Below are 14,378 nucleotides of genomic sequence, written 5' to 3'. Positions count from 1 at the left end.
GAGGTGGAAGAAGACAGCATACATGAGGTTTAGGAAGCAAGGATCAGATGGGTCTATTGAGGAATATAGGGTAGCAAGAAAGGAGCTTAAGAAGGGCAAGAGATCTCTGAGAAGAGCAAGAAGGGGTTATGAGAAGGCCTTGGCGAGTAGGGTAAAGGAAAACCCCAAGGCATTCTTCAATTATGTGAAAAACAAAAGGATGACAGGAGTGAAGGTAGGACCGATTAGAGATAAAAGTGGGAAGATGTGCCTGGAGGCTGTGGAAGTGAGCGAGGTCCTCAATGAATACTTCTTTTCAGTATTCACCACTGAGAGGGAACTTGATGACGGTGAGGACAATATGAGTGAGGTTGATGTTCTGGAGCATGTTGATATTAAGGGAGAGGAGGTGTTGAGTTGTTAAAATACATTAGGACGGATAAGTCCCCGGGGCCTGATGGAATATTCCCCAGGCTGCTCCACGAGGCAAGGGAAGAGATTGCTGAACCTCTGGCTAGGATCTTTATGTCCTCGTTGTCCATGGGAATGGTACCGGAGGATTGGAGGGAGGTGACTGTTATCCCCTTGTTCAAAAAAGGTAGTAGGGATAGTCCAGGTAATTATAGACCAGTGAGCCTTACATCTGTGGTGGGAAAGCTGTTGGAAAAGATTCTTAGAGATAGGATCTATGGGCATTTAGAGAATCATGGTCTGATCAGGGACAGTCAGCATGGCTTTGAGAAGGGCAGAACATGCTTAACAAGCCTGATAGAGTTCTTTGAGGAGGTGACCAGGCATATAGATGAGGGTAGTGCAGTGGATGTGATCTACATGGATTTTAGTAAGGCTTTTGACAAGGTTCCACACGGTAGGCTTTTTCAGAAAGTCAGAAGGCATGGGATCCAGGGAAGTTTGGCCAGGTGGATTCAGAATTGGCTTGCCTGCAGAAGGCAGAGGGTCGTGGTGGAGGGAGTACATTCAGATTGGAGGGTTGTGACTAGTGATGTCCCACAAGGATCAGTTCTGGGACCTCTACTTTTCGTGATCTTTATTAACGATTTGGATGTGGGGGTAGAAGGGTGGGTTGGCAAGTTTGCAGACGACACAAAGATTGGTGGTGTTGTAGATAGTGTAGAGGATTGTCAAAGATTGCAGAGAGACATTGATAGGATGCAGAAGTGGGCTGACCAGTGGCAGATGGAGTTCAACCTGGAGAAGTGTGAGGTGGTACACTTTGGAAGGACAAACTCCAAGGCAGAGTACAAAGTAAATGGCAGGATACTTGGAAGTGTGGAGGAGCAGAGGGATCTGTGGGTACATGTCCACGGATCCCTGAAAGTTGCCTCACAGGTAGACAGGGTAGTTAAGAAAGCTTATGGGGTGTTAGCTTTCATAAGTCGAGGGATAGAGTTTAAAAAATGCGATGTAATGATGCAGCTCTATAAAACTCTAGTTAGGTCACACTTGGAGTACTGTGTCCAGTTCTGGTCGCCTCAGTATAGGAAGGATGTGGAAGCATTGGAAAGGGTACAGAGGGGATTTACGAGGATGCTGCCTGGTTTAGAGAGTATGGATTATGATCAGAGATTAAGGGAGCTAGGGCTTTACTCTTTGGAGAGAAGGAGGATGAGAGGAGACATGATAGAGGTGTACAAGATATTAAGAGGAATAGATAGAGTGGACAGCCATCGCCTCTTCCCCAAGGCACCACTGCTCCGTACATGAGGACATGGCTTTAAATTAAGGGAAGGGAAGTTCAAGGGGGGATATCAGAGGAAGGTTTTCACTCAGAGAGTGGTTGGTGCGTGGAATGCACTGCCTGAGTCAGTGGTGGAGGCATACACACTAGTGAACTTTAAGAGACTACTAGACAAGTATATGGAGGAATTTAAAGTGGGGGGTTATATGGGAGGCAGGGTTTGAGGGTCGGCACAACATTGTGGGCCGAAGGATCTGTAATGTGCTGTACTATTCTATGTTCTATATTCTCTACTTGGTTTCCTCCCATATTCCAAAGATGTTCTGGTCAGTAGATCAATTGGTCATTGTAAACTGTCCTGGCTCGGGTTAAATATGCGTGTTGCTGGTCAGTATGGCTAGTTTGGCCAAAAAGCCTGTTCCATGCTGTATCCCATTCTTCTGCAGCTCCCCCATTACCTTGTTATCATTTCCTATCAGTGATCTAATGTACATGCTCCCCTGAGCCTAGTGTCACTTCATGGACCTACAATAAATCTTTGTATGTAAGCTATTCTGATGTATCTGATGTATTTGTATTTATTGTGTTTTTTAAATTTGTTCTTTTATCTTATTGTGATTTTGTTTTGGTGCTGTATTGGATCCAGAGTAACAATTGTTTTGTTCTCCTTTACACTTGTGTACTGGAAGTGACATTGAATAATCTTGAGTCTTGTCATGAAGTAACATGAAAGAACAGAAAGGGATGGTGGATCTTATGAAGGTGCTGACATATCCAAGGCCAGTGGCTGCTGGTTTGTATGTTTCTTTAAGTGTACCAACCTGCCATGTGAAGGAGGCAGTAAGTGCAGGTGCTATGATGGCAGGAGACTTTTCAAAGCTAAGGTGAATCAAGGAAAGTCATTTCTACCCTTAGCAAGTAAAAATAGACGATGCTGAAGACACTCAGAGGTCAATAGTGTCTGACCTGAAACATTAACCTTGCTTCTCTTTCCATTGGATTTGATGACCTCAGATTCAGATTTACTTTATCACATGTACTGTACATCAAAACATACAGTGAAATGCGTTGTTTACTTTAACAATGAACACACCCAAGGATGTGCTGGGGAAGCCTACAAGTATGGCCACATATTCCAGCACAAACATAGCATGATGGCCAACCTGGGGATTGCTGGTTTCCCCAGTACCTACAGACTCAACCTTCGACCACAGACTCTGAACATTAGTCCTGATTCACCTATTACCCCGGTCTCTAAATCTCCCTCATCCCTGACTCCTAGCTCCCTTCTCTGTCCTCAGAACAGCTAGAAACCAAAACACTAAATCTGAGCCACAACATCAATGGACCTGCAGTGTTCCCAGCCTTTTCTACTTTTATTTCAGATCTCCAACCTCTGCAGTTTTTAAAAAAAAATTCTATCTCCTTAAGATGTTTTACAAGGATCAGCTGGGAAGGAGGATACCCTGCCATGTGTATATCTTGAGGGATGAGTCAACTGCTTTGGGTTTCGTGTAAACCAAAGATTGCCCTCCATTGGGAGGCAATGCTGAGAGTGACTCTGATCTTAAGTCTCTCTTAGTCCACCACGCATACAACCATAATCATCATCATCAAACAGAGAAAGTCGCAGCCATCTGCAAAGCCCAAAATCCCATTGCAGTCACAAGAGGGAAGCTGATTGATTCTTCACCCGAAGAACTGGATAGCTGTCCAGACCAACAACTTTCTAAAGCTTTTCTTTACCGTTTGAATCTCAAAGTTCTAAGAATGCTTACCAGTAATTCATTTTCTTGCAAGCACCCACAGGAAAATGAAGTACAATAGAAACCATGAAAACCATACATAACAAAGGCAGTGTCCCATAATGCCATAAGACATAGGAGCAGAATTAGGCCCATCAAGTCTGCGCCACCATTCCATCATGGCTGATTTTTTATTGCTCACAACCACATTTTCTTGCCTTCTCCCCGTAACCTTTGACACCCTGGCTAACCAAGAACCTATCAACCTTTATTAAATATACTAAAGAACCTGGCCAGCACAGTCATCTGTGGCAATGAATTCCACAGACTCACTTCCCTCTGGCCAAGTAAATTGCTCTTCATCTCTGTTCTAAATAGATGCCCCTCTCTTCTGAGGCTGTGCCCTGGTCCTAGACTCGCCCATTATGTGAAGTATCCTCTCCACATCTACTCTGGCTAGGCCTTTCAGTATTTGACAGGTTTCAATCAGATACCCCTCATTCTAAACTCCAACGAGTACAGACCCAGAGCCATTAAATGCTCCTCATACATTAACCCTTTTATTCCTGGAATAATTCTCAGGGACCTCATCTGGACCCTCTGCAATGCTAGCACACCCTATTTTAGATAAAGGGCCCAAAACAGCTCACAATACCTCCAAGTGAGATCTGACCTATGCCTTATAAAGCCTCAGGATTACACACTTGCTCTTATTCTCATTGTCTCAAAATGAATGACAATATTGTAATTGCTGTCCTTAACTTGACTCAGTCTGCAAGATAACCCTTTGCACCTCAGATTTTCTGAATTTTCTCCCTGTTAAATAGTCTACACCTTTATTCCTTCTATTAATGTGCATGACTATACACTTTCCTACTATATTCCATATGTCCCTGAAAGTGAGACAACAAGCTGAGAGCCTGTTCAGTGACATCTGGTCCTGGAGCCCGATGGTTGGAGGGCAACAACTCTTGTTGTACTTTAAACACAAGCAAGTCTGTAGGTACTGGAAGACCAAAGCAACACAGAGAATGCTGGAGGAACTCAGCAGGTCAGGAAGCAACTATGGAAATGAATAAATGGTCGATGTTTCGGGCCAAGATCCTTCTTCAGGACTGGGAAGGAAGTGGGGAAAATGCCAGAATAAAAAGGTGGGGAGAGGGGTAGGAGGACCAGCTAGAAGGTGATAGGTGAAGCCAGATGGATAGGAAAGATAAAGGGTTGGAGAGGAAGGAGTTTGATAGGAGAGAAGAGGGGACCCTAGGAGAAAAGGGAGGAGGAGGGGATCCAGGGGGAGGCGATAAGCAGGTGAGCAAAGTTAAGAGGTCTGAGTGGGAAATAGAGGAAGAGTGGAGGGGGTGCAAATTTTTTTTAATTGGAAGGACAAATTGATATCCACACCATCAGGTTAGAGGCTACTCAGATAGAATATAAGGTGATGCTCCTCAACCTCATCGTGCTTGTCCACCAGCTAGTTCTGCTTTTGGTGGATGAAGTGGAGGTACTCAACGAGGCAGTGTGCCTATTTATGATGGGTCTCATCAATGTAGAGGAGGCCGCAATGGAAGCATCAGATCTGGGGTCCCAAACCTGTTGTTGTTTGAGCTGAAGACTTGCCATTTAAGTACATCAAATAACATTGACTTCTTTCTAATTTCTGTAGTTTCTATTCTATTTAAGATGCCAGATGCAGACTCTCCAGTGATAGCATCATTCTCCTTCTGGCAGACCTTCCCAATGTGCTTAAGCACACCTTTCTGCACATCAGCTCTTCCATCAGAAGGGGACAGACAGCTCAAAACATGTGTTTTTCTGTCCTATATTTGTGTCAGATGATTTCAGGATTGTTGCAGTATTGAAAACTGGTCCTGATTCTCAATACTGCAACAATCCTGTAATCTGCTGTACAATAGGATCCATGAAAACCATACATAACAAAGTTGAGTCCTTTGGAACTTGTTTTCAATATGGGCTTGCACTCAAGCAAGTTCAAAGTTAATTCCTTATCAAGGTGCATATATGGCACCATATACAACTGTGAGATTCATTTTTCTTGTGGGCATACTCAATAAGTCCACATTAGAATAATAACCATGATAGAATCAAGAAGAAAACACACCAATTCCATCAGTGTGCAAAAGACAATGAACTGTACAAATACAGAAAAAAATAATAGTAAATAAACAAGCATTAAAGATCAAGAACATTTGATAAAGTCCTTCAAAATACAAGGGGTGATTGATAAGTGGCTTAAGGTAGAAGGAGATGAGTTATACAGCTCTTGTTACATGTACATGAGGGTCAACTCTTTGAGTGATTATGCAAAAAGTTTGAAGTTAACTCATCTCCTTTTCTACCTTAGACCACGAACTTATCAATCACCCCTGATGAGTTTATTAACTGATGAGTTATTAACTTCAAACTTTCTGCATAATCACTCAGAGTTGAACTGCATGTGCATGTAATGAGAGCTGTATAACTCATCTCCTTCTACCTTAGGCCATGAGCTTATCAATCACCCCTGCTGTGGACACTTTCTGGAGGAACAAGATCCATATGCTCCACGACTGCTGGACTAAGTGTGTAAATGTAGGAAGGGACTATGTTGAAAAATAAATGTGCTAGGTTTTCTAAAATTGACTCCTACCTTAGGCCACAAATTTATGAATCACCCCTTGTAAGTCCATAGGTTGTGGGAGCATTTCAACGATAGGGCAAGTGATTGTCGAGTGAAGTTACCCCTTTGGTTCAAGAGCCTGATGGCTGAGGAGTAATAACTGTTCCTGGACCTGGTAGTGAGTCCTGAGTTCCTGTACCACCTTCCTGATGGCAGCAGCAAGAAGAGACCTTGACTTAGCTGGTGGGGGACCCTGATGATGGATGATACTTTCCTGTGACCATGCTCTGTGTAGATGTGCTCAATGGTGGGAAGGGCTTTACCCATGATAGACTGGGCTGTATCCACTATTTTTTGTGGGATTATCTGTTCACAGGTATTGGTGTTTCCATATCAGGTTGTGATGCAGCCATTTAGTATACTAACCACCACACATCTACAGAAGTTTGTCAGAACTTTAGATGTCATGGTGAAATTTTGAAAGCTGTGAAGGAAGTATAGGTGCTACTGTGCTTACGTACTGGGCCCAGAAGAGGTCCTCTGAAATAGAACACTGAGGAATTTAAAGTTTCTACCTCTGATCCCCAGATGAGGACTGGCTTATGAACCTCCTGTTTCCTCCTGAAGATCAGCTTCTTGGTCTTGCTGACATTGTGTAAGAGATTGTTGTGGCATCACTCAGTCAGATTTTCAGTCTCTCTCCCCCCCCCCCCCCATATGCTGATTTGTTACCACCTTTGATGTGGCTAGTGACAGTGGTGTGAACTGACTGCAGTCTGCAAGTGAGGAAGTTGAGGATCCAGTTGCACAAGGAGGTATTGAGGCCAAGGTCTTGAAGCTTATTGATTAGTTTCGAGGGAATTATGGTATTAATGCTGTCAAGAAAACTGAGGCCTTCCCAAGTGAGGAGCAGAGGGTCAACAATAACTAAGAGCATTTCATTACTTGCTGAAGGTTAGTATTGGATTTTGTTATGACAATTCTAAATGTTTCTTAAAGCAGGATTGATATTTCTCTGAACTGTAACCAATGTCTGTTTAAGCTTGAACATAATGACTTCTGTTTGCTCCACCCATTCCCCAATTAATCCACATCACAGGTGAGCCTGTTAATCTCTCAGATCCCCAGTGAAATCACGGTGCACCTGGAGCTTGCCAGCATGACAGACACTGCGTACATGAATACAATTGTGGAACAGGTAATGATTGTTTTTGGGGTAGATGAAGGGTGTAGATTAGTGGTCACCAACCTTTTTAAGCCCAAGATCCCCTACCTCGGCCTTAGTAAAATGCAAGATTGACCCCACATCTGTTAGTTATAGGCATGTGCACCAGGACAGAAAAGACCGGAAGTAAAACCCCGCAACCTGGAAGTAGAAATAATATATAAACCCCGGGGGTACCCACCTTTTTTTTTTGCACTGCGGACCGGTTTAATATTGATAATATTCTTGTGGACCGACCGATGGGGGTGGGGGGTGGGGTTAAACATGACCGGAATACAGCGATACTCGAAGCAGGTTCCTTAAGTCCAGCCTATTCTAGTTTTCGTGGCTGTCGGCTTCTGTCCCACTTGCTCCCGTTTTTTCCGCTGAGAAAACTCAGCGGGTTCGTCTTTAAGTGCTGGGTGCTTGGACTCAGGGTACTGAAGCAGTTTTGAGACATTGCCTCATTAGACAGCCTCCCGCCCGCTGGCCACCAGACGCCTTGGCCAGGTGCGGCTGGTCGTGGGTGGGGTGAGAGGACAAGGTCAGAGCCGGAGGTCCCCGTACTGGAGCCGTGGCGGTCACAGTCCGGAGAGCGCGGCCGACCGAGCGGGGAGTGCGACAGAGCGCCCACCCGCCCCCCCCCCGAAGGATCAATCGGCTGACAAATGTTTGTTTCAGTAGATCACAGTGCGGTAGCTGCTCTGATACTTACGAAACGCTGAGTCCGAATTAGGTTGTCTGCGAATATTTTAGCACCGGGTTCCCCATAAACATTCAGTGTGCTAAACAGGTTCAGAGGCAGCGCTCCAAGCCAGTAGCAACGGCACTTCCCACCGGCTGCCTGAGGGCAACTGGTGATCCCTGGCGTGAGGGTATCACTGTGTTTAGTCGCCTGATGACTTTGCGTGGGTTCAAGTTCAACAGTTGACGTGACAGGGAATGAGGAAAAGTGCAGCTGACTTGTATCGTTTCCTCGGTGGTTGGGGACCGGTGAATTACACTGTGTAGTGCGGAGAGCTATACGCATGCGCACTGGACAGAAAGAACGGAACTAAAAGCCCGCAACCCGGAAACAATCTCTCAACAGTATTTGTGTATCTTTTTTTCATTTTTTTTGGGATCAACTGGGAAAGTCTCAAAGATCAACTAGTTGATCGCGATCGATGGGTTGGCGACCATTAGTGTAGATCTATGTTGTACTGTGGTGGAATGATTCAACTTCACGCTGCCATTTTACTGAATTGGCAGAATGTGGGAACAGGAAATTAGTTTAAATTCCTCCAAGTTGAAAAGTGGAATAATAAACGAGCAGGGATGGTTGCTTTGTTCCAATGCAGTTAACTTGAGGAGACACACTCAGATACCATTCCTCTCTTGATTCTAGTTAAATTTACACTGTTGCTGTAGCAATCTTCATCTAGTTAGAAATGGTGTCTGCAAGTGTGTAGTCCCTCCTCATTGTAGAGGAACGGTACCGCACATGAGTCGGCCTTTTGGCCCACAATGTCTGTGACAGCTATGATGCCAAATTACACTAACCCATCTGCCATAAATGATCCATATCCTTCCATTCTCCACATTTGTGTATCTGTTTAAATGCCTCTTGAACAGCACTTACTGTGTCCGCTTGCACCACTATCTCTGGCAGTGCTTACCACCGTGTCTGAAGCAAAAATTGCCCTGCATATGTCCCTTATATTTTCACCCTCACAGAAAACTCTGACCTCTAGTATTTGACATTTCTTTATCAAAGCCCAAGCAAACTCCTCTCTTGCCTTTCTCAATAACCTGGGATAGACTTATCAACTTAATGCAATAGGTACAATACCACCACCTTTTTTATCTCAATGTGCTCCTACCATTCCCTGATCTCACTATCCACCATACCTTTCTCCTTGTCCTTCCTTCACGCCCATGTCCTTCCCAACCAACAGCATCTATGGACATCCTGTACACCTCCAGTAGCCAGGCACTTCCTTTGGCTGGTAACTCTTAAGGATCCTTGCGTTTATTTTGTGCTGTTGTAGCCAGAACAAATCCGCCAGTGTGCCAGTAAAGACTTTGCCTTTAGGATTATACTAAAGATCTATACTTACTTGATCTCCACCCCCCTCCTCCCACAGTGGTGTGAATTAGGCTATTGTGTGACAAATAACTGGTCATCTTTTAGCCTCTACATAATCACTGAGGGTTATATTCCCCTGACTGTTTGGTATGCTGTTAGATTATCTCCCATCTGATCCACTTTTCTTTTCCTCAGCAGGTTCTCACTCTTGTGAACTCGATTGGCCTAAATGAGCAGGAGCTCTTGTTCATCAGTCGCGCTGGTTCAGGGCCTCACAGCTCACAACAGTATTGGAGTGGAACTCCTGATGTTGCAATGGTCAGCGATATCATCTTCTGGCTCCTCAAGGAGTACGGGCGCACAGACTCAACCAGAGATTCAGATTTAACTCGCATTCATTTTCACACACTCTCTTACCACGTGATAGCAATTATTGACGGTTACTGGAACAATCAAGTCGCATCTGTTGCAGCTGGTGCGCGAATTGCTGGGAGTCAAGCATGTGGTACCGGCGCCATTGACCCCACAAAAGTTGTTCTCAAATTCCCCATGCAGTTTGTTCTGTCAAACATCGACAAATCATTGAAGACCAAGAAAATGACACTGAGTCCAACTGACCCAGTGGGCATGTGGCACAGAGAAAACATTACGTTCTTCATTACCCCTGTGCTGGTTTGCATTGATCCAATCAGGACTGTAGGATTGGGAGACAGCATCTCTGCGGAAGGCTTGTTGTATTCTGAACGGCAGTGACGTGACTCAGTGTTCAACAAGACAGTGTCAAACCTGACAATGTAATAATGGCAAATTTTCTATGTAGTGTAGGAATGGCTCTTTGAGTGTGGGGTGTGTGTCATGGCTTAGAGCAGGGAGAAGGGACAGCAGGTACGGGTGTGAGGTGCTTTTTAATCCTGGATATAGTGTAAGAAAGCCAACAAGTAAGTGAATGCAGTTTTCATTTGTAGATTTGCTGTATTCTATAGACGTCTCAAATCTTTTCATTTTCTTTTATATCAAGTTCTTTTCAAACTTTTCTACATTTCCTATTTTTGATGAGATCTTTGGAAATGTAGTTAAGTTGTTTGCGATACAGTGAGTTTTTGGTGTAGTTATATAGTTATTTGTGAGATGCAATGTATTAGATGGGTCTTCCACAGATTTTAATCCATGGATAATCTTGTACTGGTAGACTTCCACATGCAGAATGAATGTGGTTTCAGTGCCATTTCAGTGTCATAAGACATAGGAGCAGAATTAGGCTATTCAGCCCATTGTATCTATCATGGCTTGCCTTAATTCATCTCTAATTGCAAACTGCATGATGTGGGGACTGACAAACAGGATGCTTTTCTGAGTTGCAGGCATTGCTTCCGACAGCCAGGTGAACAACAATTATCAGTCTTACTACTTGGCTTTAAAGAAGGCTTTGCTTCATTTCCACTGTAAGACATTACTTCCTCCCTTCCTTCAGGAGATACTGAAATTTGAAAGGCTAGTAATTGGAAATGTACCAGATTTACCTAGTGGTCAACACCTTATTGCTCCCTGCTGTCAGCTGTGACCTTTCTCTTACTAACCCTAAAGCTGAACGATTGTAGTTTAATGCCTTTGTTCAGTCAGGAAAGCTTTATAACTTCCAGTCAGAATGGATTTCTGTATTTGAAAACTGCTGCATCACACCACCAATTCAGAGTGAAAGCCAGGCTTTGAAACAGCATTTTCCTAGAAATCTATACTTTAAGAGGAGTGGTTGAAAAAAGTGCTGGGTGGGGATGTGGGAGGTGTGAAATAAGGCATAGGTGCTACTTTTCAGCCTTTTTATCGAGAAAGGAGTAATGAACTGTTAGTGATCATGATTCTGATTTAGCCTGTCTGGCATCTCCATTTAAGGAAACCAACTGTAGCTGTGGCAAGTAAAACAACCCTGTGGTAGTTAGAGGCCTTGTCTTTCTGAGATGCTGCCAGGTATGGGGGCATTAATTCGGTCAATGACTGGGAGGGTTGGAGAGGACCCTAACAGTTTTCATTCCTGCATACATTTGGAGGGTGGGTGGAGGGGCTTCTGCAAAATGTATGTACCTGGAAGGCTGGACCAGAGTTGCGAAGCTCCTCAATTGAATAGCTTGTACCGACTGTTGAAGTTATCACATAGAGAATGGGGAAGTGCAGAAGTGAGGTGTTGGGAGGCACAGTATGGGTATACTTGTACTGTTTATTCTACATCTTGACACCCAATGTAGAGGAAGTAAATTTAAAAAAAACATTTAAAGCTGAGTCTGAAAGTTGTGTGTTTCCCCCCACTACTCTCACCAGGTTACGAGCTGCCTGACTGAGGGCAAAGTCTGAGTCAGGCAGCTGACTGAGATCACTTCCATCTTTGCTCTGATTAGCTTTCTCTCAGATGTCATTGAACCAAAGGCTGTGACGTACTGTGGCATAAATTCAGCTACAAATTTAGCAGACAATCAGCTATGTTTACACTGGAGGGTGAACTTGGCTATTTAATGCTTTTTGTATAGAGGAACGTTTGGGTTTTTTCCCATTCCAACAACACCATGGTTGTGCTTGAGCTATTAGATATTCCACATTAAAGGGGATTTTTTTTTTTGCAGAAGCGACTGTTGGTAGATGCGATGTCAACATTGCTTTTTAGGTCTGTGACTTTTCACAGGTCATTAATACTAGTGAAGGTTGTTCCTGAAAGTATATTTCATAGAACCAGTGTAGGATGAAAGATTTCAAAATGTATCCTCTGCTTAAATTATAAATGCAACAAGCTTGAACATTTATCAATTGTTTTCAAATATCCTCTGCCTTGGAGGCCTCTGCTCAGTAGGAGGCAGTGTAGTGCCATACAATGCAGAGTATTCACACAAAAGCAAATGTGAAAATGGGGTTTGTGTAATTGATTGTTTTTCTGTTACAGCGAAGTGTCCACTGGTTGTATGTACAGTATATGGAATGTTACCTGTAATACAAAATTATGTGGAATTTTTTGATGGTCAAAACAGCAGAGTTGGCATGTTACTTTGCAAAGACAAGACAAACTGATCCTAAGCATTTTGATTTACACATCTGGTATACTTCTAGGGTTGTCTTTGACTGTGAGTTTGCTGCCAAAGGCAACTCTGCACGATCAACAGCAAGATATTAACAGGAATTCAGCATTTGCATTGCACTGGGACTGTGATCTGTCTCCATGCTCCCTCTAGTGACTTTGTGACCTACCACAATGTACCCAGTGAAAACAGGAGATAAGAAATGGATCATTGAAAAGCTGGGATTCTGCTATGTGTCAATTTGCGTTGCAATTTGATTTCGAGGATCAATATTTTTCTTGGCAATGGGAACAATAGTATGACATGTATATTTTAAATTGTGGAAAATTTTTGCGAGGCAGTGTTTGACATGGTTTAAATTGACTGTAGCTTTATTAACACTGGTTGCTCTGCTTTTTCTGTGAAGTCTAGAGATACCTCATGGCAGATTGTTGGAAGAATATATGCCTTGTTTTCTCTTATGTAAATTGCCGATGTCCAACAAATTTGAGAGTTTTTTGTTAAATTTCAGTGGTTTAAGTACTGTATCAATCCAGTGACCATTTACTTTTGTAAAAGCAGGGTATTATAATAAATGCTGTCTTTTTTTAAAAAGGCATCTTTCAGCAGGTGAGTTATTTTCTATTTATGGTGCCTTATTATTCAGTGGCAAGGAATACAAACATGCTGTAGTTGTGTACAATACTGTTTGCATTGCATCAGTGAGAATGTGTGTTTGTTGTGTTCTGCCCCTAGGGGAGATCCTGATTCAAATCTTTCTTAACATTCTTGAGCTCCTTACTAGGAAGGAGTAGCTGGGATGTTCATCAATTTCTTTCCTTTTGATACCTTCAAACTACCTTGAGGAGGATGCATACATAAAGGGTCCAGTTTCTAATGAAGGAATTTCCTTTACATGCAGGTATTGGCTGCAGTCGTTACTGAGGTACCAGCTTGCAAATGTTTGAAATAAAATCTAAATCCTATCTTTTTGACTGAGTCTGTAGTTAATGTCTTCAGGGTTTTTGCAATCATTTACAAGATTTGGGCTTTGTTAACAGGGTCAATAGTTATTACCAAATTCTAAATGCTCTTGAGAAGGTAATGGTGAACTGTTGCCAGGAACCTCCAAAGTCTTTCTAATACAGGTGCCTCGTCACTGGGAACTTCCAGACCCAGCTCTTTATTTAAGAATAGCAATGTGAGCAATATGATATGATATCCAACTTATGGGGACAACTTTGAGGGCAGTGTTCCTAGGCAAATAACTGCTGTGCGTTATGTAGTGCACCATCCCCCACTGGGGGCACAAACTCAGTTGACACCCCAGCACAATGCTGAGTGAATATTCCAGTATCAGATGTGATGTGAACTTTAGATCCTAGCTTTTTTTTGAAGTGAATGTAAGATATTCTGCTGCTCCCACTAGAAGATCAGTTTAGTATTGCATTGTCTGGGGCCTATTTATTCAGTCAATATCATTGAGAGAAATTAGCTGATCGTTATCAGATCACTGTATGTGGGAGCTTGCAGTTGCATTTCCTAACGCAACAACATAAACATTTCAAAGAGTATATTCTTTGAAATAGATGTAGTGTATATGGATTTCAGCAAGGCATTTGATAAGGTAACCTATGTAAGGCTTATTGAGAAAGTGAGGAGGCATGGGATCCAAGGGGGCATTGCTTTGTGGATCTAGAACTGGCTTGCCCACAGAAGGCAAAGAGTGGTTGTAGACGGGTCATATTCTGCATGGAGGTCAGTCACCAGTGGAGGCCCTCTGTTCTGGGACCCTTAGTCTTTGTGATTTTTATAAATGACCTGGATGAGGAAGTGGAGGGATGGGTTAATAAGTTTGCTGATGACACAAAGGTTGGAGGTGTTGTGGATATTGTGGAGAGCTGTCAGAGGTTACAGCAGGACATGTAAAACTGGGCTGAGAAGTGGCAGGTGGAGTTCAACCCAGATAAGTGTGAAGTGGTTCATTTTGGTAGGTCAAATATGATGGCAGAATATAGTATTAATGAC

The 14,378-nt window shown here is 43.2% G+C and overlaps 1 protein-coding gene across 6 annotated transcripts in view; it reads left to right on the top strand.

Moving 5' to 3' along the window:
* adpgk (ADP-dependent glucokinase) overlaps positions 1-12,976 on the top strand; it is a 36,273-nt gene extending 23,297 nt beyond the window's left edge. For 5 of the 6 annotated variants that reach the window (XM_073024709.1, XM_073024712.1, XM_073024710.1 and 2 more), the window contains 2 exons: positions 7,140-7,238; positions 9,508-12,976. In XM_073024709.1, the coding sequence (XP_072880810.1) occupies positions 7,140-7,238; positions 9,508-10,065 (657 nt within the window). In that variant the 3' untranslated portion in view covers positions 10,066-12,976. The remainder of the gene's footprint in view (positions 1-7,139; positions 7,239-9,507) is intronic. The other variant, XM_073024707.1, reaches the window with a different exon arrangement.
* Positions 12,977-14,378: the final 1,402 nt, after the last annotated feature.

Source organism: Hemitrygon akajei, chromosome 21 (genome assembly GCF_048418815.1).
Source record: "Hemitrygon akajei chromosome 21, sHemAka1.3, whole genome shotgun sequence".
Lineage (NCBI taxonomy): Eukaryota > Metazoa > Chordata > Chondrichthyes > Myliobatiformes > Dasyatidae > Hemitrygon > Hemitrygon akajei.
The sequence above is the reverse complement of the archived record's forward strand: the minus strand, read 5'-3'. Positions and strand labels throughout refer to the sequence as shown.